At 43.7% G+C, this 25,560-nt stretch overlaps 1 protein-coding gene across 1 annotated transcript in view; it reads left to right on the top strand.

The window, feature by feature from the left end:
* The window catches only part of DCC (DCC netrin 1 receptor), a gene marked incomplete at its 5' end in the record, with an annotated part of 1,016,990 nt that overhangs the window by 637,394 nt on the left and 354,036 nt on the right, over positions 1–25,560 (top strand). The window contains one exon of the mRNA XM_060236603.1: positions 6,155–6,204. Coding sequence (XP_060092586.1) covers positions 6,155–6,204 — 50 coding nt within the window. The remainder of the gene's footprint in view (positions 1–6,154; positions 6,205–25,560) is intronic.

The following is a 25,560-nucleotide window of genomic DNA, read 5'->3' as shown; positions in this document are numbered from 1 at the left end:
GCAAGAACTCCTAAAGGATTGAGGTCTTATTATTTATGGACCTGGCATTACGTAACACCAATGAGGGAGGCAAGTAATTCAGCCTGACCCCTCTACCTGCCACCATTGGGATGGGACACAGACTGGAAGGGGGCCGAGCACTATCATGTCTTGGCCTCCTTCCCTTATAATTCTGTCTGTTCCCACCGCCATACCTTCCCCTCCTCAGGAGTACTGGAATCCCCAGGCTGGTCATCCCCTGCTGGTTTCCGCCACAGCCTCAGCTGTAAATAGGCCTGGTTTGAATGCCAGTTAAAAGGATTAAAGGTTAAAAAATTTCATAGAGACACAAGTAATTATGAATATAATAAAGTTTACACCTGGTGGGCTCATCAGGGACCTAAGAAAAAAGTTTCATGGGCGAATGGTTGGCATGAAGAAGAAACTTCAGAGGGAGAAGAATTGGCAGTTTCATCTGGGGATGAAGGAAGTTAGGGCGAGATTATTCCCTTAGGAATTCGAGACCTAAGGGTCCTTTTTTTCAGAGACGCCCGCAGTAAGTGAAAAAATGGATGTGATAGTCAATTTATCATCTTACTCTCTTTCACAACAAGAAAGACGAGTTTTGAATTTAGGTCTGGGCTATGTGCCCACCCTCCTATATGACACTTTTCAAACAAGACTTGACCTATTTAAACTTACTGGACAACTTAAACTTAAAGATTTCTTTAAAACAAATACTGACACAAACATTTCGGATGTGTCCTTTAAAAATAGATCATCTTTTACTCCGGCGCCTTATGATGCAGCTATTTCTGTGTTTGAGAAAGAAAGTACTGTCTGAAATGGAGAAATTAGAAACTGTAAAAAGTAGATCAAGGTGGAACAATTTTTCCAGAATAGACAAGTTACCATTGCAATCCTTGGCTGACAATGAAAATATCATAATTAAACCCGCAGATAAAGGTGGGGGCATTGTAGTCTTTGATACTAAAGACTACTTACAGGAAGTTCGCAGACAGCTTGGGGACTTGACATATTATCGCCCTTTAAAGGACGATCCAACTGAAAAGGTTAAAAGATTGATACAGATTTCTTTAACGGAAGCAAATAATATGGGCTTCATATCTGATAACTTAAAAGACTGTCTGTATAACAAATTTCCCAGTTTTTTACATTCTGCCTAAGATTCATAAAGAGGGTTTCCCTCCCCCCAGGCAGAACAATTATTTCCACCTCAGTATCATTACTTGAGCCCTTAAGTCAATTTGTAGATTTTTATTTAAAACCTTTTTGTGTCAAAATCACAAACATATATTAAAGACACCACTGATTTTATAAAAAAGATTGAAGGACTACAAGTCACTAAAGAAGCTGCATTGGTATCTCTTGATGTCAACTCTCTCTATACCAATGTGCCACACGACGAAGCTAGACTTATTATACAGAATATACTTGACTCTAGAGTAGACATGTCTCCTCCTACAGCATTTCTCATGGAATTAGTGGATATAATATTAGAGTATAGTTGTTGTTTTTTTCATTTTGATGACCAATACTATTTTCAAGTCAAAGGTGTATCTATGGGCAGTCCCTTTTCGTCCAGTATTGCATGTTTATTTATGAATTTCTTGGAAGAGAAGTTTTACTGTAATCTTTTTGAAAATCCTTTTTCTTCCTCTGGTTTATGGTTTCGGAGGTATATAGATGATGGACTGGCCATATGATCCAATGACAATGTTGTAGTCCCATTTATGGAATGGATGAACAGTGTACATCCCTGTATTAAATTCAGCTACAAAGCAGATGTCCAGACAGTACCTTTTTTGGATAGTGTATAAAACTGCAGATTACAAACTATCAGTTAAACCATATAAAATCCAACTGATAAAAACAAACCTTTGAACTTCGATTCGTGTCATCCTGGCCATTTAAAAAGAAGTTTACCTTTCTCACAGCTGGTGAGAGCTTAACACAATTCAACCTCTTTGGTGGATTTTGATAATAAAAAAAAATGTGCATATGCGCTCAATATAAAGCTCGAGGATATCCTGCAAGGACTCTCAGAACAGCCTGTTGATAGAATTAATAAAGTTTCTAGAACATCTGTTTACAGAGACTGGCTCATTAGATACAGATCCTATGCAGCCAAATAATAAGCTCTCCTGTGCATTTCAATTTTCCACACTGTCTTATTCTATACAAAATATTTTAAAGAAACATTGGTTTATTGTAAGAAATATACCTGGTTGTGAGCTGTTTCCCAATATAGGACACAGGAGAACAAAAAAATATTGCTGATTTAGTGACTAGGTCCAATTTTTCTAAACCTTTTTCCTAAAAATACCACCACGGGCGGACACTATAAGTGCAGAGTGTGCTCCACCTGCAGTTTGTCCCTTGATCTGAAAGAGTTCATCCATCCTGCTAATGGCTACAAAATTGCTTTCAGAGACACTACTACTTGTTCGACTCGACATTGCATTTACGCGATTTTATGCCCTTGTTTAAAAATCTACTTGGGAAGCACGACGCGTGTCATTAGGACACGCGTCTTGGGGCATAAATCTCGCATCAAGAATTTTGCGCCTGAGGCGCCTCTTGCTGACCATTTTCGCAAATTTGCACATGATCCTGAGTTCCTGAGATTTTTTGTAATTGAAAGGTTTTCCAATTGGCTACAAGGAAAAACAAGATATGAACAAGTGGCTTCTTAGATAAGAAAATGTGCTGGATTTTTAAACTCCAAACCTTAATGCCAAATGGGTTAAATAATGATTGGGACCTTTCGTGTTTTCTTTAAACTGTCATGCATCAAAGATTTTTTGTACCATTTTGTTGGATGCCTGTAACTTTAAAGAACACAGTAATGCAAGGGTGGCCAACGGTAGCTCTCCTGATGGGTTTTTTTGCCTACAACTCCCATCAGCCCCAGCCAGCATGGCCAATGACTGGGGCTGATGGGAATTGTAGACAAAAAACATCTGGAAAGCTACTGTTGGCCACCCCAGCTGCATTTTTTTCCATATAATCATGTGATTTCTTGTAAGAATATTGAAGCATTGCTCTCCTAGGAAAGAATTTTAGTAATGTACTCTTGAAGGTTTGTAAGTAGTTTTATAATTATTAGGGTTTGTAGAATCTTTCGGGCTCAAGTGCCGTGTTCTACTGGAGAAAGTTTTCCTTCCAGACGTTTTGTTCTCAGCTGCGGAGAACATCCTCAGTGGCATTCCAGCAGTTACAGCTGTTGATCTCCCCCCCCTCACATAAAGTCATGCATCTTTCCCCTTCTTTCAGCTGGGAGTTGGGGTCAAGTTCTATGCAGCATTCATTAACTCTACCTCTTTGATGTAAATCAAATTAGGCTTCATTTAATGATGAGCATATTCACCGCAAGGACTGGTCTTGCTAGAACTGACCTCCCCAGGTCAGGCTATACCTTTATTCTGTATTGTGACTATTAATTATGCCAGCATTAAGGCACATAAGCCTAGGCACAAAATTTCTCCAAAACTGAACAATAACAATGAGCAGTCTCTAGTTAGACAGATAACAGATGACCTTTACAGAAGGGCAGAAAAGATTACTTATAACAATGTTACAAAGAATGTAGGCATACAGACAAAGCAAAAGCAAATGCATGAAAAGTACAGGTTACATGGTCCCATGGCAAGAACCAGATCTTGATAGTTGGGAGTGTTCATGTGCAAACTCTCATAGGTATTAGCAGAACCATCAAGGGTCTATTTCTTAACCCTGAGTTGCCTCTGAACACTGCCTATTGAGAACACATTGACCATTCCGAGCCATTAATTTAGCAAAGGTCCGGGCAGCCATCATTCAAGCAGTGTTATCACAGATGACAAAGGGGTCACCAGGTATAAGCCCCTGACAGAATACATCCAGCAAAGGACCATTAGGATATCCCAAATCTTACGGGAGGGGCAGAGACAGTGGCAGAGGAATGGGGGGCGGAGTACAAACAATAGGGAAAAAACAAGAAAACAAAGATATGCTTCCATCATAATTAAATTGGGGGTTGATTGTATTTGATGTTGCTGTTCCATTCCATACTACAGAAGAACTAGCTAGAAACATTCTGATTTAAGCATGAATGTTCTAAGGCTGGAATACATCTTCACAGGATTGGATCGTTAATCAAATTTACTAGAACAGAATACTCTATGCAAGACATTTCCAGAGACTCAGTTGTTGGAAGACATCCCCCCCCCCCCGCAAGTCACAGTTTGTATAAAACCAAAAGAAGTCTTGAGAATATGAAGTTGTTCAAATTAGTTTGGGGGATTAATCCAGTTCCCTGGGCCGTGTGCTTCCACAGGCATCAAGGACTAAGGATGAAATTTACCACAATAACTATGATTGATGGTCATGCTCATATTCCTTCACAAAAACATATGCAACTGCCTTATTCCAAGTGAACTCCTTGCTCTGTTCTACTTAATAAAATCTGCTGGGCAGCAGCTTGTCCAAATAGAAAAAAGGTGTTTTCTAAAGGAAAGGAAAGGTCCCCTGTGCAAGCACCAGTCGTTTCCGACTCTGGGGTGACGTTGCTTTCACAACGTGTTCACGGCAGACTTTTTACAGGGTGGTTTGCCATTGCCTTCCCCAGTCATCTACACTTTCCCCTCAGCAAGCTGGGTCCTCGTTTTACCGACCTTGGAAGGATGGAAGGCTGAGTCAACCTCGAGCCGGCTACCTGAAAACCCAGCTTCCACCAGGGATTGAACTCAGGTCATGAGCAGAGTTTAGGACTGCAGTACTGCAACACTCTGCGCCACCTACCTACCACCTAAAATCCTTTAAAGTAGAAAATCACAAAGGACAGAATTGAACCTGGAACTTTCTGCATACAAAGCATTTACTCTGCTGACCAGGGCTTTTTTTGTAGCAGGATTTTTTTTTTGCATATTAGGCTACACCCCCCTGATGTAGCCAATCCTCCAAGAGCTGTAAAAACAGCCCTGTAAGCTCCAGGAGGATTGGCTACATCAGGGGTGTGTGGCCTAATATGCAAAGGAGTTCCTGCTACAAAAAAAAAGCCCTGCTGCTGGCAGATGGAAAGTGATGTCAAGTCACAATCCACTTATGGTGCCCTCGTATGGTTTTCAAGATGAGACACATACAGAGGTGGCTTGTCATTGCCTGCTTCTGTGTTGCAACAGCGGACTTCCTTGATAGTCTCCCATCCAAATATTGACCATGGCCAACTCAGCTTAGCTTCTAAGACCTGGTGAGATCAGTTTAGCCTGGGCTACCCTGGGATACAGCTGCTTAGCTGCAACTAGAGATGGACACGAACCCCATGTGAACCAGGAGGTTGACTCGCGAACCGAACCAGGCCATGTGGGTTTGTGACTCCTGCTTTTTGCTTTCAGCAAGGAGCAGAAAGCAGTGGTTTAAATGGCTGGAAGCAACTTAGTGTTAGCCCCTGTCTCCCCAAAGGGGAGGAGTTGTAGCTAGGGATGGGCATGGGCACTTGCTTCTGGGCTCCATTGTTCAACCCCCTGTACGAATTTTGCTGAATTCTTAGATTTGACAAACATTCTAATATTTTTCCCCACGAAAAAAAAAGGAAAATAACCAAAACATATAAAGCAGGCAGATGGAAATCTTCATCAGGCCACTGTGGTCACATAGGAGAAAGTAATTTAAAAAGTATGACGGGAGTAAGGTTTTATTATGATAATTATAACTCAAGAAGCATTTTAAGGTAGACGCTGAGCTGATATAAATTAGTACACCTTCTGGTGTCGTCAGGGGTGTGTGGCATATGCAAATGAGTTGTGCTAATGAGCTTCAGCACCTCTTTCTGCAAAATGACCCCTCTCTCCACAAATGTAATTATTGCTTAACATGAAGAAGCAACCACAAAAAATGGGTTACAGGCACCTCGTTCTTTAATATGATGGCTAATAAGCTTTTTGAAGGTTAGAAATGGGCAGAATGTGCTTAGCTTTTGCCTTATGGGAGAGTTCTATGCTGCAAGTTGGGTGGCTTGCACATTTGTTATGCCATTATAAACTGAAGTGGCACATACGGATTTACAATTTTTTATTTAAACCAAGCAATGTTGTCTCTTTGTTGTCTTATTCCTGTAATTACAGCTTTTCTAATCTCATCCTCTTTTCCCTTCCCCACTCTCTTTATATTTCAGTGCCAAGTGCTATGCCTCAGAACATCTCTTTGGAGGTGGTTAACTCAAAGGTAAGATGAGACATGGTCTCCTAATCTGAAATTATCCATATTGTGTGTCTGTGTTTCTGACTGTGCATATGTACTTAGCATATGCAGTTTACTTATATGCGTAATACAGGGTTGCTGTTAAATATCCCCGCCCCCCCCCCAACTGAAAATCTGACTGCTTAAATTACTCATTAATCCTGGTGATTTCAGCCTTGATTCGTTTGGTTGGAATGATGCCCTAATCCTGAGACTCCTGCTCTACCCCCCAGAAGAGCATTATGCTTGACAGATCAGAACTTATTGGTAGTCTCCAGCCCGAGAGACATCCTGCTGTTCTCGATTAAAACCAGGACATTCTCTGCCCTGTCCAAACCTGGTGGAACTTTCTGCCAAACAACATCCATGCCCTGTGGAATGTGCTACAGTTCCTCAGGGCATATAAGGCAGAGATGTTCTGCTAGCCATTCAGTTGATGACAGTGACGGTCCTGTCTTGCCACTCCACTCACCCTGCCCTTTCACCCATGAGATGGTGGCACAGTTTGGGTTTGTAGTGTCATCCTTAGTTACACTGTTGCATTTTTATTGTCTTACTTGGCTTTAGTCTGTTTTATTTGATGTCATATGTGATCATGTTGTACACCACCATGACCTTGGTTCTACTGGGAAGGGTGGTTGATAAATTCAATAAATGAATTGTATTTGGGTAAATAGGAATCAATATACCCAATTTTCTTACATTTCCAGTTGTAGAATCTTTCATGCTTCCAAGGTTTATTACTTTGCATAAAGTAGCAGTTTTGGATTACATGTGTACAAAATGTATGTCCACTGTCTCCTTTAATGGACAACAAAATCCCCAGGGTTGAGTCCCAAATATCTTGTTGGTTTCTAAGGTGCTGATGGACTTGATTCTTGCTTTTTCTACTGCAGATCAACATGGCTGCCCACCTGACAGGCCAAACTTTTGAGTGATGTGGAAGTATAACAAGGACTTTTTTTGTAGCAGGAACTCCTTTGCATATTTGCCATACACCCCTGATGTAGCCAATCCTCCAAGAGGATTGTGGCCCCAGAAAGGTAGGACTAGAACCAATGGGTTGAAATTAAAACAAGAGAGATTCCAGCTCAACATTAGGAAGAACTTCCTGACTGTTAGAGCGATTCCTCAGTGGAACAGGCTTCCTCAGGAGGTGGTGGGCTCTCCTTTCTTGGAGGTTTTTAAACAGAGGCTAGATGGCCATCTGACAGCGATGAAGATCTTGTGAATTTGGGGTAGGTATTTGTGGGTTTCCTGCATTGTGCAGGGGGTTGGATTAGATGATCCTGGAGGTCCCTTCCAACTCTGTGTTTCTATGATTCTGTTCTATGATTCTAAGAGCTCACAGGGCTCTTAGTACAGGGCCTACTATAAGCTTCAGGAGGACTGGCTACATCAGGGGTGTGTGGCCTAATATGCAAATGAGTTCCAGCTACAAAAAAAGCCCTATAACTGTTGTGTGGTAGTGTGTTTTCTGTGACATATGTACCAAGTTTTAGGTTTTTGAATGGTAACCAATTTGGTTCTCATGTTTTGAAGGAGAGATGTTTAAACGGGGTCCCTTTTCAGGGTTTTCCCATATTCACATTCCAAATTCCAGCTTCCTAACTGCTTGGAGAATAGCTTAATGGAACACTTAGTTTCTCCTGTATAGTGAGAGAGATATTTCCTTGTTGAGATTTTCAAATATTCTAGATTTGTATATTAAATTCAGGCATCTTGCTCATAGGGAGGCTGCATGTCAATGTGTCAGAAAGTAGGGATGTTACTGAATTCTGTGAACACTCTATTCAAGTTTTTCTTAATGGCTTCTTCACTCATGAGATCAAAATACCCTCGTCATTTCCTCTTGTGAGTTCCACATAAGAGGCACATACAAAGTATAAAAGTGGTGTCAAATGTTAAAGTGTCATAAACAGAAGCAAACAGAAAAAAAATGAGTCAGATTAAAACAATCTCCTAGGCTAGGCAAAGGAACGAAAAGAGACAGGAAATTTCAAAAAAGGATGTGGACAGAATGTAGTGGATGCAGAGGAGAGCGATAAGGATGATCAGGGGCCTGGAGACCAAGAAGCCCTCTGAGGAAAGGCTGAGGGACCTGGGAATGTTCAGTCTGGAGAAGAGGAGGTTGAGGGGGAACCTGATTGCTCTCTTGAAGTCACACGAACACACAAAAGCCTTTATTGATATATATCAGATTATAAATAGATAAACAGATACAGAAATAACAAAAACAATCATATGCAGCTATACATTGGACAATTGATCCTTGATTACCAAACTCAAGAATAAAGCAACCTTTTCAGTTATTTCAGATGACAAATCATTTAGAAGACCCCAAACCCTTACAGCGTCTGAGCAGCCTGTCATATTGGACAAAATTGGATCCAGAAACCTAAGGCGTAAGATATCATGTAGGGGGCAATAAAGAAGCATATGGGACAATGAGTCAACTTGTTTTAAATTACACATACAAAGTCTTAATGAGAGTGGGTTTTTTTAAAAAAAAATATATCTACCATAGGTAACTGCTGATGGAATAGTATTGCATCTGGCAAGGGCAAATGCTCTACACAATTTTGAAACATGGAGAGTTGATAAATAAGAAGGGAAGTGGCCAATAGTAAGGGAGATTCCAAAATCCAAAGGGGAGCAAGATTTATTTGCAGCACTAAATAGCTTTTGCAATTCAGTATCTAAAATTCTGTGTTTAATTAGATAATATGCATTTGTGAAAGGGAGCATAGAGAGAGAGTCCATAGACAAACCTAAGGTGATTAGTTTCCTCTCTCTTGAAGTCTTTGAAAGGCTGCTACATAGAGGAGGGCAGGGAGCTGTTCTTGTTGGCAGCAGAGGAGAGGACTTGCAATAATGGGTTTAAATAATGGGTGGAATGATACCAGCTGGATATTGCAATAAGAGTAGTTCAGCAGTGCAATTGGCCACCAGCAGTCCGCAAGCAGCGGCTGGACATACACTTGTTAGGGATGTTTTTGCTTGATCCTGCATTGAGCAGGGAGTTGGATAAGATGGCCTCCTTCCATCTCTATGATTCTAAATGAAAAAAAAAGCATGCTCATAAACAAGATTCTTTTTGAAACACAGGAAGAAACAATCTTCAGAATGTGCTGCGCAGTTGTGTTTTGATGATTAGCACTTTGTCCTTCCTCATTAGCTGCTCCAACCCTTCCACAGGTTGTTTGTGACAGAAAGGTAGTTGTGTAGGCATGATATACTTCTCCTCGTGACGTGGGCCATAATGTCACAGGTACCAGAGAGCCTGCTTAATTAAGAAAAACTGCCCTCCTTCACTCGAGCTTGGGCAGAGATGGGTAAGTTATTAATTGCCAGCAAACAAGACTTTTGCAGAGCAGTTGCTGACTCCAACAAAGAGCCGAGAACTCCTTCTGACGCTTTTAATGAGCCATCGGTCTTGCAGTACCCTTGACGTTGCAATCTGGAATGCGTAAGATAATGGCGACTCTCTAGTGTAGACATTATAAGGATTCCTCGTTACCCATAAAGCAGCTCATTTATGTGCCAGGAGTCATGAAAAGATGTGTCCTTCTACAGGATGTGGGGAAAATTGTGTTCCTCAAAGCAAATAACGAAACTCATTAATTGGCTTCTTCATTTCCTGGTTCCTCAGAGAAGCTTCGCCACCGATCTGTGGCTTAATGATTCTGTCCAGTCAACATTTCACCAAGGAATCGACACTTCTGCGAGCAGATGAGGAGGTTTCTCGCTAATAATGCAGGAAGGCTGTCGTTAGGGGCAGACGGGTCTTCTCAAAGAGTTTGGGGTGATGGTGGGACTGAGGGACGGTTGGCTATCTCAGAAAGTTCTAGTGATTCCGAGTTTTCAAAAGTTTTTTATTATTTTCAAAAAAGTTTGAGAAACAGGAAACAGAAAAGAAGGGAGGGGTGAAGACACCATACATTCTGGTATTATTTTGCAAATACTTTCCAGAGTCCAAAAAAAATATTTCTACCATATTTTCTTAAAACTATTCTCTCTTGTTATTATTTTAATCTAGGCTATATATATATATATATATATATATATATATATATATATATATATATATATATATATATATATATTCCATTTTAAAATTGTGTAATATAAATCCTTAGTTAAATTTGATAACTGATTTTTTTAATCAATTTATTAGTTACTGATTTTTTCAGATTAAATTTAAAAGTTCACTTATAAGTACATATTAGAGAGCCAGTTTGGTGTAGAGAGCCAGTTTGGTGTAGTGGTTAAGTGTGCAGACTCTTATCTGGGAGAACCGGGTTTGATTCCCCACTCCTCCACTTGCACCTGCTGGCATGGCCTTGGGTCAGCCATAGCTCTGGCAGAGGTTGTCCTTGAAAGGGCAGCTGCTGTGAGAGCCCTCTCCAGCCCCATCCACCTCACAGGGTGTCTGTTGTGGGGGAGGAAGGTGAAGGAGATCGTGAGCTGCTCTGAGACTCTTCGGAGTGGAGGGCGGGATATAAATCCAATATCTTCTTCTTCTAAGTTATAAGCACAGGAAAAAAGAAAGAGAAATCAGATCACACCAGAGAATCTTAAGAGTCTTGAGTGTCCAACCGAAAGTTCCAGTGAATCCATCCTGTCTGAGCCAGTTTGGTGTAGTGGTTAAGTGTGCAGACTCTTATCTGGGAGAACTGGGTTTGATTCCTCACTCCTCCAGTTGCAGCTGCTGGAATGGCCTTGGGTCTGCCATAGCTCTCATAGGAGTTGTCCTTGAAAGGCAGCTGCTGTAAGAGCTCTCTCAGTCCCACCCACCTCACAGGGTGTCTGTTGTGGGGGAAGGGAAGGTAAAGGAGATTGTGACTGCTCTGAGACTCAGGGTATGGGGTGGGATATAAATCTTCTTCTAACATCCCAGTTTTTAATCTGGGCTGCTTCCACACAGAGACGACTCCCCTTGGGGTGATCAGTGTCGTATTAAATGTAGCTTCATGGAGCCATAGAGCTACATGGTGCCAGTCTGATGTTGTGGTTAAGAGTGGTGGACTCTAATCTGGAGAACTGGTTTTGATCCCCTTCTCTTACACATGAATCTTGCTGGGTGCCCTTGGGCCAATCTCTGTTCTGGACTAGCTCAAGGTCATGTGGAAGAGTGGGGAATTAAACTTCCTCATTCCTGGAACCTTCTTTCCCTGCTTTCTCTCTGTGTGCCCCCTGCCAAACTTTGGTCCACTGAAACTGTTCCTCATTTTCTTCCCCAAGGCACTGGGAATTGGGATGAGCCCAAGGTGGGACCTAGAAATGCCACTTACATTTGCAGAGAAGTCTGAAAATCCTCACCTCCCTGTTCACATGGTGAACAAAAATCCACTTTGGGTATATTTCAAGCGAGATCATACCAAAGCAACTTAAGGAAGTGGGGGGCATTGTGAGGACATAGGAAACCTGGAAGGGAACTGATTGTGTGACTTTGTTCTCAAGAAACCCACTGATGTTTGCAAGGCAGTCAGGGCAGAACAAATCTTCTGTGTCAAAGCACCCTGGTCTCACACGTCCTTCAAAATGAATGTGTTTTTAGTAAGCTTTGACATATGCAGCTGCCTTAGACCAATGTTTCATCTAGCTCAGAACTGTTACTGGCAGCAGCTCTTCAAGAGAACATGAGAAGCCATGTTGGATCAGGTCAATGGCCCATTCAGTCCAACACTGTGTGTCACACAGTGGGCAAAAGCCAGATGCCATCAGGATGTCCACCAGTGGGGCCAGAACTCCAAAAGCCCTCCCACTGTTGCCCCCCAAGCACCAAGAAGACAGAGCATCACTGCCCAGACAGAGTGTTCCATCTACACTTTGTGGGTAATAGCCACTGAAGAGCCTCTGTTCTTAAGAACATAAGAGAAGCCATGTTGGATCAGGCCAATGGCCCATCCAGTCCAACACTGTGTGTCACACAGTGGGCAAAAGCCAGATGCATCAGGATGTCCACCAGTGGGGCCAGAACTCCAAAAGCCCTCCCACTGTTGCTCCCCAAGCATCAAGAATACGGAACATCACTGCCCCAGACAGAGTGTTCCATCTCTACCTTGTAGCTAATAGCCACTCATGAATCACTGCTCTTAAGAATATAAGAGAAGCCATGTTGTATCAAGCCAATGGCCCAATCAGCCCAACACTCTGTGTTACACAGTGTCCCAAACTCAGGTGCTATCAGGAGATCTACCTGCAAGGCCAGAATTCCAGAAGCCCTCCCACTGCTGCCCCTTCCCCCAAGCACCAAGAATACAGAGCATCACTAAATCTACTGAAGTCAATAAGCTTAAAAGAGGGTTACTCTGCCTAGGACTGCACAGTAAATTACCTTTTTCAAACATTAAGCAAAACACACTTTTCTGGGCGAAAAGAAAATCCCATCGCCATATTTTCAAGTTGTCATTATGCAGAAGGGACAGAACCCTTTTCTAAAGGGCATTAATATACATGGGCTTAAAAAAAAATGTATGCAGCACCAGAAATCTTGTTTGAGCTCTTCTTTTTCATCTAGAAATGATGAGGGATGTACACATCTTAGAACTGATTTATTTATGAGCGGTGAAGACAATCAATCAAAAAGCCTGTTACATAATTCTGCTCTCTCTGCACCCCAGCCTATTTCGCCCTGCCTGGCATATATTTGCAGGCATAGAGAAGAGGCTGGGAGACACTTATCTCTGAAAAGTGGAATAATGTTAATAATAATAAAAAGCTCTATAATTTGAAATGCTGCAAAAATAACTCATGATGCAGAGTCCCAAAAGTTAGAATCCTCCCGCCGCTGTTTCTCCTTTTCGTATCGATAATGAAGAAATATTCTCAGTTTAAGTAATGCTTCCCTGCTACTGGTCAGGGGAGTTCCAACGGATCTTTACTTGAGTTAGTTGATGTTGATATTTCTGGCTGCTTTGACCTTAGCATTAAAGAGAGTATGGTTTGTTTAATAAAGCACAGGGCTTTTTTTCTGTAGCAGGGACTCCTTTGCATATTAGGCCACACCTCCCTGATGTAGCCAATCCTCCAAGAGCTGACAGGGCTCTTAGTATAGGTCCCACTGTAAGCTCCAGGAGGATTGGCTACATTAGGGAGGCGTGGCCTAATATGCAAAGGAGTCCCTGCTACAAAAAAGCCCTGATAAAGCATGTATAGTATCCCTATCCCCATGGCTCATGGCAGCTCACAATGAACGCTGAAAATATCAAATAGCAATTTTATATATTTATCGATTTCATTTGTGTCCTGCCTTTCCCCCTAAACAGGACCTAAAGTGACTTAAATAGTTCTCCTCTCCTCTGTTTTCTTCTCACAACAATTCTGTAAGGTAGGCTAGGCCGAGGGTGTGTGATGGACTCAGAGACACCCATAAGCTTCCACGGATTCCTTGAGTCACCCGGATCCTAGCTGATACTTTAACCACTACCAGAGGCGTCACTAGGGTGGGTTGCACCCTGGGGTGTAACTGATTCAAGTCACCCCCCCATTGGGCATCACCCCTTTTGGAGGGCTGCGTCACCCCCTCCACACACAACCCCGCCCACTTCACATGGCCCCTCCCTCATCCACCCTCTGGTCACATGACCAGCCCCCGTAATCCAAGATACCAGCATTTAAGTTTCCCCCACTCGCCCACACGCTTTTAGCTGAGCCGGCAGCAGTAGGGCCCCGGTTTCAGAATCCCGGCCAGCCCACACACAGCAGCAGCATACTAGTCCCAGGGCCAGCCCCTTCCTGTTGGGGGGGGGGTCATGGGTCAGTGCCTGGGGCCAATGAGAATGCTCTGGGGGAGGGCCGATGGCCCCCTTGGCCCCGCCCTAGTGACGCCGCTGACCACTACATCAATCTCGATCCTTCCCCAGCTTGATAAAACATCTGCAATTTATTGGCATTATTGTTACATGCAGGGCTGAAATTCTAGCAGGCGCTCCTTTGAATATTAGGCCACTCACCCCTGATGTAGCCAATCCTCTAAGAGCTTACGAGGCTCTTTTTTGTAAGTTCTTGGAGGATTGGCTACATCAGGGGGTGTGACCTGATATGCAAAGGAGCTCCTGCTAGAATTCCACCCCTAGTTACATGTTTCCCGCTTTCCCGAAGGGCAGGTTCCAAGAGCCACACTACCACCTATTGATTCCCTTTGAGTGAAGGAGCACCGGAGACAGATACAGATTTTGTGCGATGTACACTTTATTTACAGATCTTCAAGCAGAACCCATCAAACAAGCCCACTTCAGGGAACTTCACGTGTCTGCGTGTGTAATTAATGAGCATTCCCCAGCCCTTCTTTCTGAAACCCAGAATTATCAGTGCCTGTTTCAGTTCACTTTGATCCCCAAAGAGAGAAGGGGAAGAAAAAAAAGAATTGGCTTGAAAAGGAGGAATGACACATTTCCCTTCAGGCGTGCTGGAAATGAGTGGAAACTGGTGTTTTATCACATTTGTTCTGACACTATTGGAAATGGTGTGGAGGAGGAAGGTGAGGAGGGCAGTGGCAAAAGAATAGCGTGTCAGAAACCAACTTGGACTGGATGAGCTACCCGCTTAGTATTGGAAAGCGGCCTCAAAAAACTTGTTTTGTACCAAATTGGGTATGTTGCCCTTGAGGGGAAAATGTCTGTGTGAAATCCATCCATAACTCTTCATCTAGATTAAAAACAGTGAGGTCTCCTCCTCCCTTTTTTTTGAGATACAAAAGGGGATGTTATCCTAGATCAAATCCCTTTGGCATACAAGTCTGGTTCCTTTGACAGAGCAGTTGCATTTTCCCCTTTAGACATATTTAAAGTTGATAGATTTCCTATTTGGTTGTGAAACAGGCTTAAAAGAAGGTGTGTGTGGGGGGGAGGGACTTCTATTCCAGAAATGTCTCTTTGTGCAGCAGAAATGTTTCCATGCTCTCTTCATTCTAATGAGAGAACTGTCTATTTATTTTAAGAACAGTGCCAGCCAAAGTTCTCCTAAATTGGGCCTCCAATTAAAATTATCCATAACTTCGTTGTGGGTAGGCTGCATTTCACCAAAGTGTCAAGTTGTTTTCTGATTCACTGAGTTGTCCTTCGTGTTTTTGCTGGCGAGGGATCAAAGAGTGGCTGGAACCACAATTCAAGCAAGGGCGGGAGAAGGAAGCATCAAAGTACAGCTATCTGCATAACTACTTAGGACCTCTCAATACAGGGGCGTAGCTAGGATTTTAAAAGTTGGGGGGGGGCTTTTTAAAAAGTTGGGGGGCACCCTTTCTCATCCACTTTAGGGCTTGTTGATTCTCATAAGCCTTCTTCTGGCAAAAAGCGGGGGGGGGGATCAGGCTGCACCCTGGACGGCCCCCTGGAAGTCAGGGGCAGTGCCCCCACAGGCCCCTCTGTGCCAAGGGCTTGTCTCAATAGGACTGCCAGCTGGACTGAGCAGGGGGAAATATCCTGCTCCTTTATTCTTGATCTGGTTGGCCTCCCCCATAGGCACTGACACCTGTGCTATAAAATGGATGATCATCTGCCATCTCTATGAGATATCATGATGTGAGACAGCCAGGCTGGGCAATATAGAGGTTTAGAAGATAATGCATGGGATGGAGAAAGTAGAGAAAGAAGTCCTTTTCTCCCTTTCTCACAATACAAGAACTCGTGGGCATTCGATGAAATTGCTGAGCAGTCAGGTTAAAACAGATACAAGGAAGTATTTCTTCACCCAAAGGGGGATTAACATGTGGAATTCACTGCCACAGGAGGTGGTGGCGGCTACAAGCATAGCCAGCTTCAAGAGAGGATTGGATAAAAATATGGAGCAGAGGTCTATCAGTGGCTATTAGCCATAGTGTGTATACACACACACATATATTGGCCACTGTGTGACAGAGTGTTGGACTGGATGGGCCATTGGCCTGATCCAACATGGCTTCTCTTGTGTTCTTCTGTGACACAGAGTGTTGGACTGGATGGGCCATTGGCCTGATCCAACATGGCTTCTCTTGTGTTCTTCTGTGACACAGAGTGTTGGACTGGATGGGCCATTGGCCTGATCCAATATGGCTTCTCTTGTGTTCTTCTGTGACACAGAGTGTTGGACTGGATGGGCCATTGGCCTGATCCAACATGGCTTCTCTTGTGTTCTTATGTAATATGTGATGAGACGGTAAACTCTGAGTGCTGTTGAATTGTCTGTTTTTAAAATGTTTTTATTGTATTTTATTGTTTTATCATATGTTGTACTCCACCCTGAGCCCTACGGGGAACGGGTGGAATAGAAATATACCAAAAAAACAAAATTAAAATAAATAAATAATGGAAGTCTAATGAACTAGATGGAATGAGCTAATGGAAGTGTAGATGGCTAGATGGCCATCTGACAGCAATGAAGATCCTGTGGATTTAGGGGGAGGTATTTATGAGTTTCCTGCATTGTGCAGGGGGTTGGACTAGGTGACCCTGGAGGTCCCTTCCAACTCTATGATTCTATGAGCTGCCTCTGCTTAGTAGGGTGGTGGGGAGGAATTAAGGCAGTGTCAAACATGCATGGAAGACTGACAGTGCCTGTAGCATGAAGCCAGAAGAGACATCATGTCTGTGTGAAGCTCTAGGGTTCACTCAAGGGTTTTTGAACATTGCCCTCATCTGGCAGCAACATCACTTCTGCTTCTGTGCCAGGAGTGATTCCACACGTTGGTGCAGGCAGAGCCAAATCCGGTGTCAAAACTGGTGGGGTGCTGGTGGCTAGACCTCACCTGGTCCTTTTCTCTGGATGCAGGGAACAGAACCTCTGATATTCTGCATGCAAAACAGGTGCTATACCACTATGCCTTGGGATCCTGCCCTCTAACTCACCTGACTTGTTCTCCACACATTCAGAGCCCTATGGTTTGGTCTGACTGTGCTCCCTCTGTCTTCAGTTTTTCATTTTTGTACAATTATATTGCAGAATTGTTTTATTCTGACCAGGACCTGGAAAGGGACAGTGGCTCAGTGGTAGAACATCTGCTTGGTGAGCAGAAGGTCCCAGGTTCAGTCCCCGGCATCTCCAACTAAAAAGGGTCCAGGCAAATAGGTGTGAAAAACCTCAGCTTGAGACCCTGGAGAGCCACTGCCAGTATGACTAGACAATACTGACTTTGATGGAACAAGGGGGTTCTGATTCAGTAGAAGGCAGCTTCGTATGTTCATATGTTCAGTCTCTCTTACTTCCCAAAGTCTCTCTTGGTCAGTTCCTCTTGCTCCAAAAGGGGGACCCAATCCACATATCTGCCGAGTAAGAGTGGGTTGCCCTCCTTCCCCTCTGTCATTTTCCTGATGCAAATTGCTTCTCTCCTTTTCGCAGAGCTGCTGTGAGCCTTTTGAAGGGAATTATTAAAAGCATTTGGTTTTGTGCATATGGCTATTACGCACCATTTGGGTAATGCCCTCTCCTTGACCTGGCTTGTAGAGAAATTTGGCCCACTCACATCGACTACCTGGAAAGTGTTCTTTGATGGCCCTGATTGACAACAAAAAGAGACATCTTACCCATGTATGGTTCATGTGTATTTTGTGCGATTTATAACTCTACCTGGTCCTGGGAAAGATCATAGAATCACAGAATCATAGAGTTGGAAGGGACCTCCAGGATCATCTAGTCCAACCCGCTGCACAATGCTGGAAACTCACAAATACCTCCCGCTAAATTCACAGGATCTTTATTGCTGTCAGATGGCCAGCTAGCCTCTGTTTAAAAACTTCCAAGAAAGGAGCGCCCACCACCTCCCGAGGAAGCCTGTTCCACTGAGGAACCGCTCTAATGGTCAGGAAATTCTTCCTAATGCTGAGCCGGAAACTCAGTCACCTCCTCTCCAGGCTAAACATGCCCAGTTTCAATCCCTGGTATCCCCCAGATGGCTTTTAAAATATTTACATTTTATTGAACAATAAAGAGATGCAAAATATTAGGCAAAATACCTCCCCCTAGATTTACAGGATCTTCATTGCTGTCAGATGGCCACCTAGCCTCTGCTTAAAAACCTCCAAGGAAGGAGAGCCCACCACCTCCTGAGGAAGCCTGTTCCACTGAGGAACCGCTCTAACGGTCAGGAAGTTCTTCCTAATGTTGAGCCAGAAACTCTTTTGATTTAATTTCAACCCATCGGTTCTGGTCCTACCTTCCGGGGCCACAGAAAACAATTCCACACCATCCTTAATATGACAGCCCTTCAAGTACTTACAAGATGCTTGTAAGTGTGTAACATCCCCATGGCTATACTTGCAATTTTGCTAAAAAGGTCCCCCTTCCACCGCGGTAGGGGACGGCAGTGGAAAGTGCCATCTATCACAGCTGACTTATGGTGATCCCATAGGTTTTTCAAGGCAAGAGATGTTCAGATGTGCTGTGCCATTGCCTACTTCTGCATAGTGATCATGGTGATCTGTGGTGGTCTCCTGTCCAAGTAATTAACCAGGGCTGACCCTGCTTCGCTTCTGAGATCTGATGAGATCAGGCAAGCCTGGGCCTCGTAGGCCAAGGCAAGGCATTTATATATATAACCAAGGCTTTTCTTGAGCAGGAACGCACAGGAACACAGTTCCAGCTGGCTGGTGTCAGGGGGTGTGGCCTAATATGCAAATTAGTCCCTGCTGGGCTTTTTCTACAAAAATAAGCCCTGTATGTAACCAAAAATAATGGGTTTTGATGCAGGTTTTAATGTTTACAATGTGATTAAAGTTTTTGTGATTTAATATAATTTGAGGGGAGTGGTTGAGTAATTGGCATTGGTATTTCCATAGACAAGGGTTTACTTTTTTCAAGCTTTTTCATTACCCAAGTTGTCCTGGGTTGAAATGAACCTCCCTCCCCCCCCCCCCACTTTTTTTTTTCTTGTTCGTTTTTTGGAAATATGAAAATGTCATGGGGTACCCAGATGTATTTTCATGTGAATTTGCATTGTGAAAGTGGGACAGGAGAAAGGGTTCAGTTCTCTCTCCCTCTCTTTCTCTCTCTCTCACGCTGCAGTCTCACGACAGATCAGGGACTCCACGGTTGCTTATAGCTGAACATACACAGGAGATCCCAATCACAAATCCTCTACATAATTACAGCTTGACTCTGTGGTATTAATTAGGGATGAGCAAATTTCTGCTGGCCTGTTCATTTATTATTCCAGGTTCTCTCGCTGGGCTGAATTTCAGATCTCGTTAATGTGAGTTTAACAAAGTGGACTTCTAAAATCAATTCTGGAACTGGATTGTCTACAGTTCGCAGCCGCTTTTATTTGTCTTCAGTTGAGTCATATCCCCCCTCCCTCCAACATGGCCGATGCACAGGTGGGCCGAGGCAATGTTGAAAGAAGAGAATTATTGACATACTCACCCAGACAATTTCATTATGAATCTTTTGAATTCAGTCTTGATACAAATTGTATTTGTCTGTTGTTAGAACAGGGGTGTCAAATGTGCATCCTAAGGGCCGGATCAGGCTCCCAGAGGACTCCTATCAGGCCCATAAGCAACTCACTGCCATGTCACTATGGAGACCCAGGGAGCAACCATTGCCAAGTCCGCCTTTTTCTATCTTCAGTGGGTACAGCAGTTGGCTCCTTTTTTGGAGCACCGTGACTTAGCAGTGGTGATCCATGCTATGGTCATCTCGAGAATAGACTATTGTTGAGAATAGTCAACTGAAATTGTTGGTTTTACTATGACTGTTAGCCGCTCTGAGTCCGCTTTTGTAGTAGGCGGGATATAAATCGAAGGTAAATAAATAAATAAAATCTGCTTCCTTCTCTCTCTCTTGCTTCTTCCTGCATCACAGCTTGCTTTGCCAGGCTTGCCCAATCGCACAGGAGCTTCAGAACAAAGCCTCTATTTTACCTATCGGCTGACCTGCGCACAAAGCAACTTATGTACAAAACTCGCAATGCCCAGTCATTTCATGTTTTCCCCAAGGTCTTAGGCTCAAAGCATTGGCCATAAGATTTCTGTAATGAATGTCAATAAATCAAAAGTAGGTTTGTAACTCACAGAAACACACCTGAACAACACCTGAGCAGCATACTCAAGATTGCTGTAGCACAGATATTGTCTCCAGGTTTTGATGCAGTAATTCAGAGCAAGAGGCATCAGTTATCAGAAACTGTTAAATAAAATATTGCAAGAGTGCTTATCGTTTAAGCATATTTTATTTTAAGCTTTTACAAAATCTTTAATTGTGTTTGTCTGTGTCCTTTATAAAGTTTATATCTCTGCTACCTGGCATTACATTTTATGACACGCACACGGCCCAGCCCAACAAAGTCTCATTTATGTCAGATTCGGCCCTCATAACAAATGAGTTTGACATCCTGGGGGTTGGACAAGGACTTCTGAGATCCAGTTGCATACTCCCAGCCAGCCATGTGGCCTGCAGGGTGGTCTTCGGCCAGTCACTCAGTGAGCGGTAAGGACTGTAAGAGGCTAGGGATTGGATGTCTGTCCATGTTCTCACCTTTGTTCTTGGCTGCAGTGACTAGACAGAGGTGAGCAGGTTCAGTGCTCTAACTTACAGAACAGCTTAGGTTACAAACAGCCTCCCCCCCCACCAAAAAAAAAAAAAGACATCTTGCTTGGCTTCCTGTCTCCCTGGCATGCCCTGGCCTTTTTTTGGAGTGGGAACGCACAGGAACGCAGTTCCAGCTGGCTTGGTGTCAGGGCGTGTGCCCCAATATGCAAATGCATTCCTGCTGGGCTTTTTCTACAAAAGAGTCCTGGGTGAAACAATGGTGGTGTCAGGGGGTGTGGCCCAATATGCAAATGAGTTCCTGCTGGGCTTTTTCTACAAAAGAGCCCTGGGAGAAACAATGGTGGTGTCAGGGGGTGTGGCCCAATATGCAAATGTATTCCTGCTGGGCTTTTTCTACAAAAGAGCCCTGGGTGAAACAATGGTGGTGTCAGGGGGTGTGGCCCAATATGCAAATGAGTTCCCAATGAGCTTTTTCTACAAAAAGGCCCTGGACATGCCTCTTTTAACTGCTAGCTCCACCCATGGGCTGAAATTGCCCTCTCCACTATGTGTTTGTTCTCAGTCTCTTTGTATTCTTCTAGCTGCATAGCTTCCCAATTACTGTTTATATTTGACTGTTCCTCCCTATAAGGGCACTTTTATATTGGCATGCCTTAATCCCTTACCATCTTCTAGAGTTTTGCAAGGGAGGTATCTTCAGATGCCATACTCTGATAGAATATGCAACTGTGGTGCAAGTATCCCAGTATCAGATGACCTTTGAATGCAATCATTGGCCTGAGCCTAAAAGTCTTTTAATTTCTCCTTTGCTCCGAAATATAGATCACATGGTAATGGAGACATTACCTCATTTATTAGATGATAATAGATCTATCACTCTTCTAGCTGTGAAATTGTGGAGCCATTCAAATGGGGTCTAACTTGCCCTGTCCCATAATGATCTTGCTGGATCCTCCCAGAAGGAGCTTCTTTTCCCACTGGAGACTCCTTGCTAGCCATAACCTGCCTGATTTCCTGTCTGCTTGTTAGCTTCTTTCCTGGGTTAACCAGTTTGGTGTAGTGGTCAAGTGTGCGGACTCTTATCTGGGACAACCGGGTTTGATTCCCCACTCCTCCACTTGCACCTGCTGGAATGGCCTTGGGTCAGCCATAGCTCTGGCAGGAGTTGTCCTTAAAAGGGCAGCTGCTGTGAGAGCCCTCTCAGCCCCACCCACCTCACAAGGTGTCTGTGATATAGGATATAGAAGATATAGGAGACTGTAAGCCGCTCTGAGTCTCTGATTCAGAGAGAAGGGCGGGGTATAAATCTGCTGTCTTCTTCTTTTGCTAATGCATGCTCCCATCTCACCAATGAGTCCCCCTCTAGGTTTCCCTACTGACTCTTTTCTCCCAAGCTGGCCAATCAGGAACCCTCCTGCCTCCCACACTCACCAAGCTTAACCTGTCTCAGCTATGCAGGGTCACCTTGTTTCAGTGAGCCTTGGGTTGAATTCCCGAGCTTTATTGGCTTTCATCTACGGTTTACGGTTTATTGGATTTATATCCCGCCCTCCCCACTGAAGCAGGCTCTATGGCTTGTGGCTGTCATCTTAATGGCTGTGCATCTGAGATGCATTGTTGGGACTAAGCTGCAGGCTGTTTTGAGGACTAGAGGACCTCTTGAGACCAGGGGTGGAATTCTAGCATGAGCTCCTTTGCATATTAGACCACACACCCCTGATGTAGCCAATCTTCCAAGAGCTTACAAAAAAAGAGCCTTGTAAGCTCTTGGAGGACTAGCTATCATCAGGGGTGTGTATCTTAATATGCAAAGGAGCTCCTGCTAGGATTCCACCCCTGCTTGAGACGAATGTGAATTGTGGCTCTGGGACCACAGCAAGAAAGAGAAATCGCCAGCCATTCTGAGCCATGCTCTTATTCGAGCTTTACTACCTGAAACTGTCAATTTGTGTGTTTGTGTGTCTATGCCTGTGTTTGCCAACCTGCTTGGAAGGTTAGATGGTCAAGTGTAAAGTACTCAAGTTACGTATCAGTAACAATGGGATCTTTTAAAATAATGGAACAGTCTTGGAAAAGCTAAGTGGCACAGAACATAAGTTACTAAATTGAGGTCTGCCTGCTTGACCCAGTGCATGAAAGGATGCTTGAACGAATGGTGCAGGACAAGATTTTAAAATGTGCATTCCACCGTAAGTGGCACACTTGGGCCTGGAAAGATATGTGTGTTTGTCTTTGAGGTTTGAAATGAGCAAAACTTTCACTCTCTTTTAAAACTTATTTTCCCCTTTCTGGATAGCAAACAGGCAGGAAGGCGGAAGTCAGTTCAATTGCTTTCCAGATTTAAGGTAAAGGTAGTTCCCTGTTCAAGAACTAGGTCATTACTTACCTATGGGGTGATGCCACATCAGGGCGTTTTCATGGCAGACTTTTTACTGGGTGGTTTGCCATTGCCTTCCCCAGTCGTCTACGCTTTCCCCCCAGCAAGCTGGGGACTCATTTTACCAACCTCGGAAGGATGAAAGGCTGAGTCAACCTGGAGCTGGCTACCTGAAACCAGCTTCTGCCGGGATCGAACTCAGGTTGTGAGCAGAGCTTGGACTGAGCGAGCTTTAAATTATCACAAGAATGCCCTGGGGGGGGGGAGTGCTTCAGATTTAACAAGTGATGTGTTGGATGATCGATCTTAATTTGGCACTTGTGCCCAGTATCACTAGTGCACCAGTGTGCATGGGAAATAAAGGAGAAGGGAGTTTATTGTAAAGTGAGTTCACGATGATGACATTGCCACCTTGAATTTTAAAAGTGGATTGGAACCTAGAGTGAATGGGGAAATGATGAATTTAAAGCAGGCTTTATAACGTTAAAAGAGTTTTACGGAATTTTAAATTAATATTAGATAGTCTTTCAGATTATTTAATTATGTCTTGTGATGATGATGATTGGTTTTCCTCCTTGTTGTTAGTCTAATTTGGTTTTAAATTATTTGTAATTTGTTTTGTATTTACTGTCTTCGCTTAAGACCATTGGTCAAAGAAGCTAACAAATAAGAGGAAAGGAATTTAAAGCAGGAAAAAAGGACGAGGTGCAGAGGACTCAATTCCAAGCTAATTCCAAACCATTTAGAAGATCTAGGGTAAGGACAAAGTAGGAGTCAAGTCACTTTTAAGACCAACAAAGGTTTTTTTTTCTCCCAGAATGTAAGCTTTCATGTGCTCTAAGCACACTTCATCAGACAAGGAAGTGTGCTTAGAGCACACAAAAGCTTACATTCTGAATAAAACTTTGTTGGTCTTAAAGGTAGACTTGACTCCTACTTTGTTCTACTGCAGGGGTGGCCAATGGTAGCTCTCCATGTTTTTTTTTTTTTTTTTTGCCTACAACTCCCATCAGCCCCAGCCATTGGCCTTGCTGGCTGGGGCTGATGGGCGTTGTAGGCAAAAAAACATCTGGCCACCCCGGTTCTACTGCTTCAGACCAACACGGCTGCCCACATGGATCTATCTAGTGTAAGGACAATATGTGGAACAGGCCCTTGAAGGATCCCCACCTCGGTTAACCTATAGTATAGCAAGATACACTGTCCCTTTCCCCCTGGTCCTTATTTCCTTGATGGTGCTGGCTTATTTTAAGCAGATAGGGGGGAAATAACATTTCTTCCACAAGGCTCAGTTTTAAATGTAAATTTCTTTCCCTGGTGGTGTTAATAGTTTCCCATCTCTTCTTTCATGAAGAACCTGTCTACCGTGGCTATGCTCTACATGCATCGCCATAGGAAATGCTGTATTGCCGCAGCGAGGAACGCTCACCTGAGAGCCACCGTCGTTCTCCCTAGGCGAGCAAGCAAATGGAATTGCAACGCTTTTCAATCCCACTCAGAGCTCTGGGAAAAAAGAAATCATTCTGACGTGTTTACAGGAGCCTGCGCTCCCAAAGCAGATTTTCAAGCTGTGATCTATATCTTCTCTTTTATCTTGCCCAGTAAGCAAGGGTTACCAATTCGCTGGAGAGATGCAAGATAGGATCAGTAAGTAGGGAAGGGGCGAGCAGCGTCTCTTTATTGAATGCACTGTTGAATTCAGCCTTGGAGATTGGGATCCCCGATCAACAGGAAGCAAATTACACTGGTGGTGTAATTAACTCCTGTTGACTCTGTGGCTATTACTGAAGACCCCCCCCCACCCCCGCCACACACACACACTGATAAGAAGCCCACTTCGGGTTGTTCACACATCCAAAGTCATGGGCAGAAGGATTTGAAGCTGAATGAAAACAGAAAGGGAGGGGGGCCAAGAAAAGAAATGCACGGCAAATTGGGCATAGCTCATCAGAGACTTCTGTGCTCACAACCTGAGTTCGATTCCAGTGGAAGCTGGATTCAGGTAGCCGGCTCAAGGTTGACTCAGCCTTCCATCCTTCCAAGGTTGGCAAAATGAGTACCCAGCTTGCTGGGGGGAAAGTGTAAAAGACTGGGGAAGTCAATGGCAAACCACCCCGCAAAAAGTCTGCCGTGAAAATGTTGACCATTTTTGCACACAGCTAACCTCGCAGTCACAATCCTGTTCCCTCCACAGCATCCGGTCAGATTTCACACCATCTGCGCCGGAGTAACAAGTGACCCAGTCGATGCGAACAGTTCAGTCCAAAGCAGAGTTACATTCTTACAAGCCAATGGAATTTGGGGGACAAAGAATAACATAAGTTCTGTTTTATTTTCCTTTATTTATTTATATTTTCCTTCATTTATAGCCTGCCATTCCTCTAGTCAGAGCCTTGTGGCGCAGAGCCTTGTAAAGCTGCAGTACTGCAGTCGGAGCCCTCTGCTCATGACCTGAGTTCAATCCCAGCGGAAGCTGGTTCAGGTAGCCGGCTCCAGGTTGA

The sequence above is a fragment of the Heteronotia binoei genome, chromosome 4 (assembly GCF_032191835.1).
Source record: "Heteronotia binoei isolate CCM8104 ecotype False Entrance Well chromosome 4, APGP_CSIRO_Hbin_v1, whole genome shotgun sequence".
Lineage (NCBI taxonomy): Eukaryota > Metazoa > Chordata > Lepidosauria > Squamata > Gekkonidae > Heteronotia > Heteronotia binoei.
Note: the sequence above shows the minus strand (reverse complement) of the source record. Positions and strands in the feature narration are given on the sequence as shown.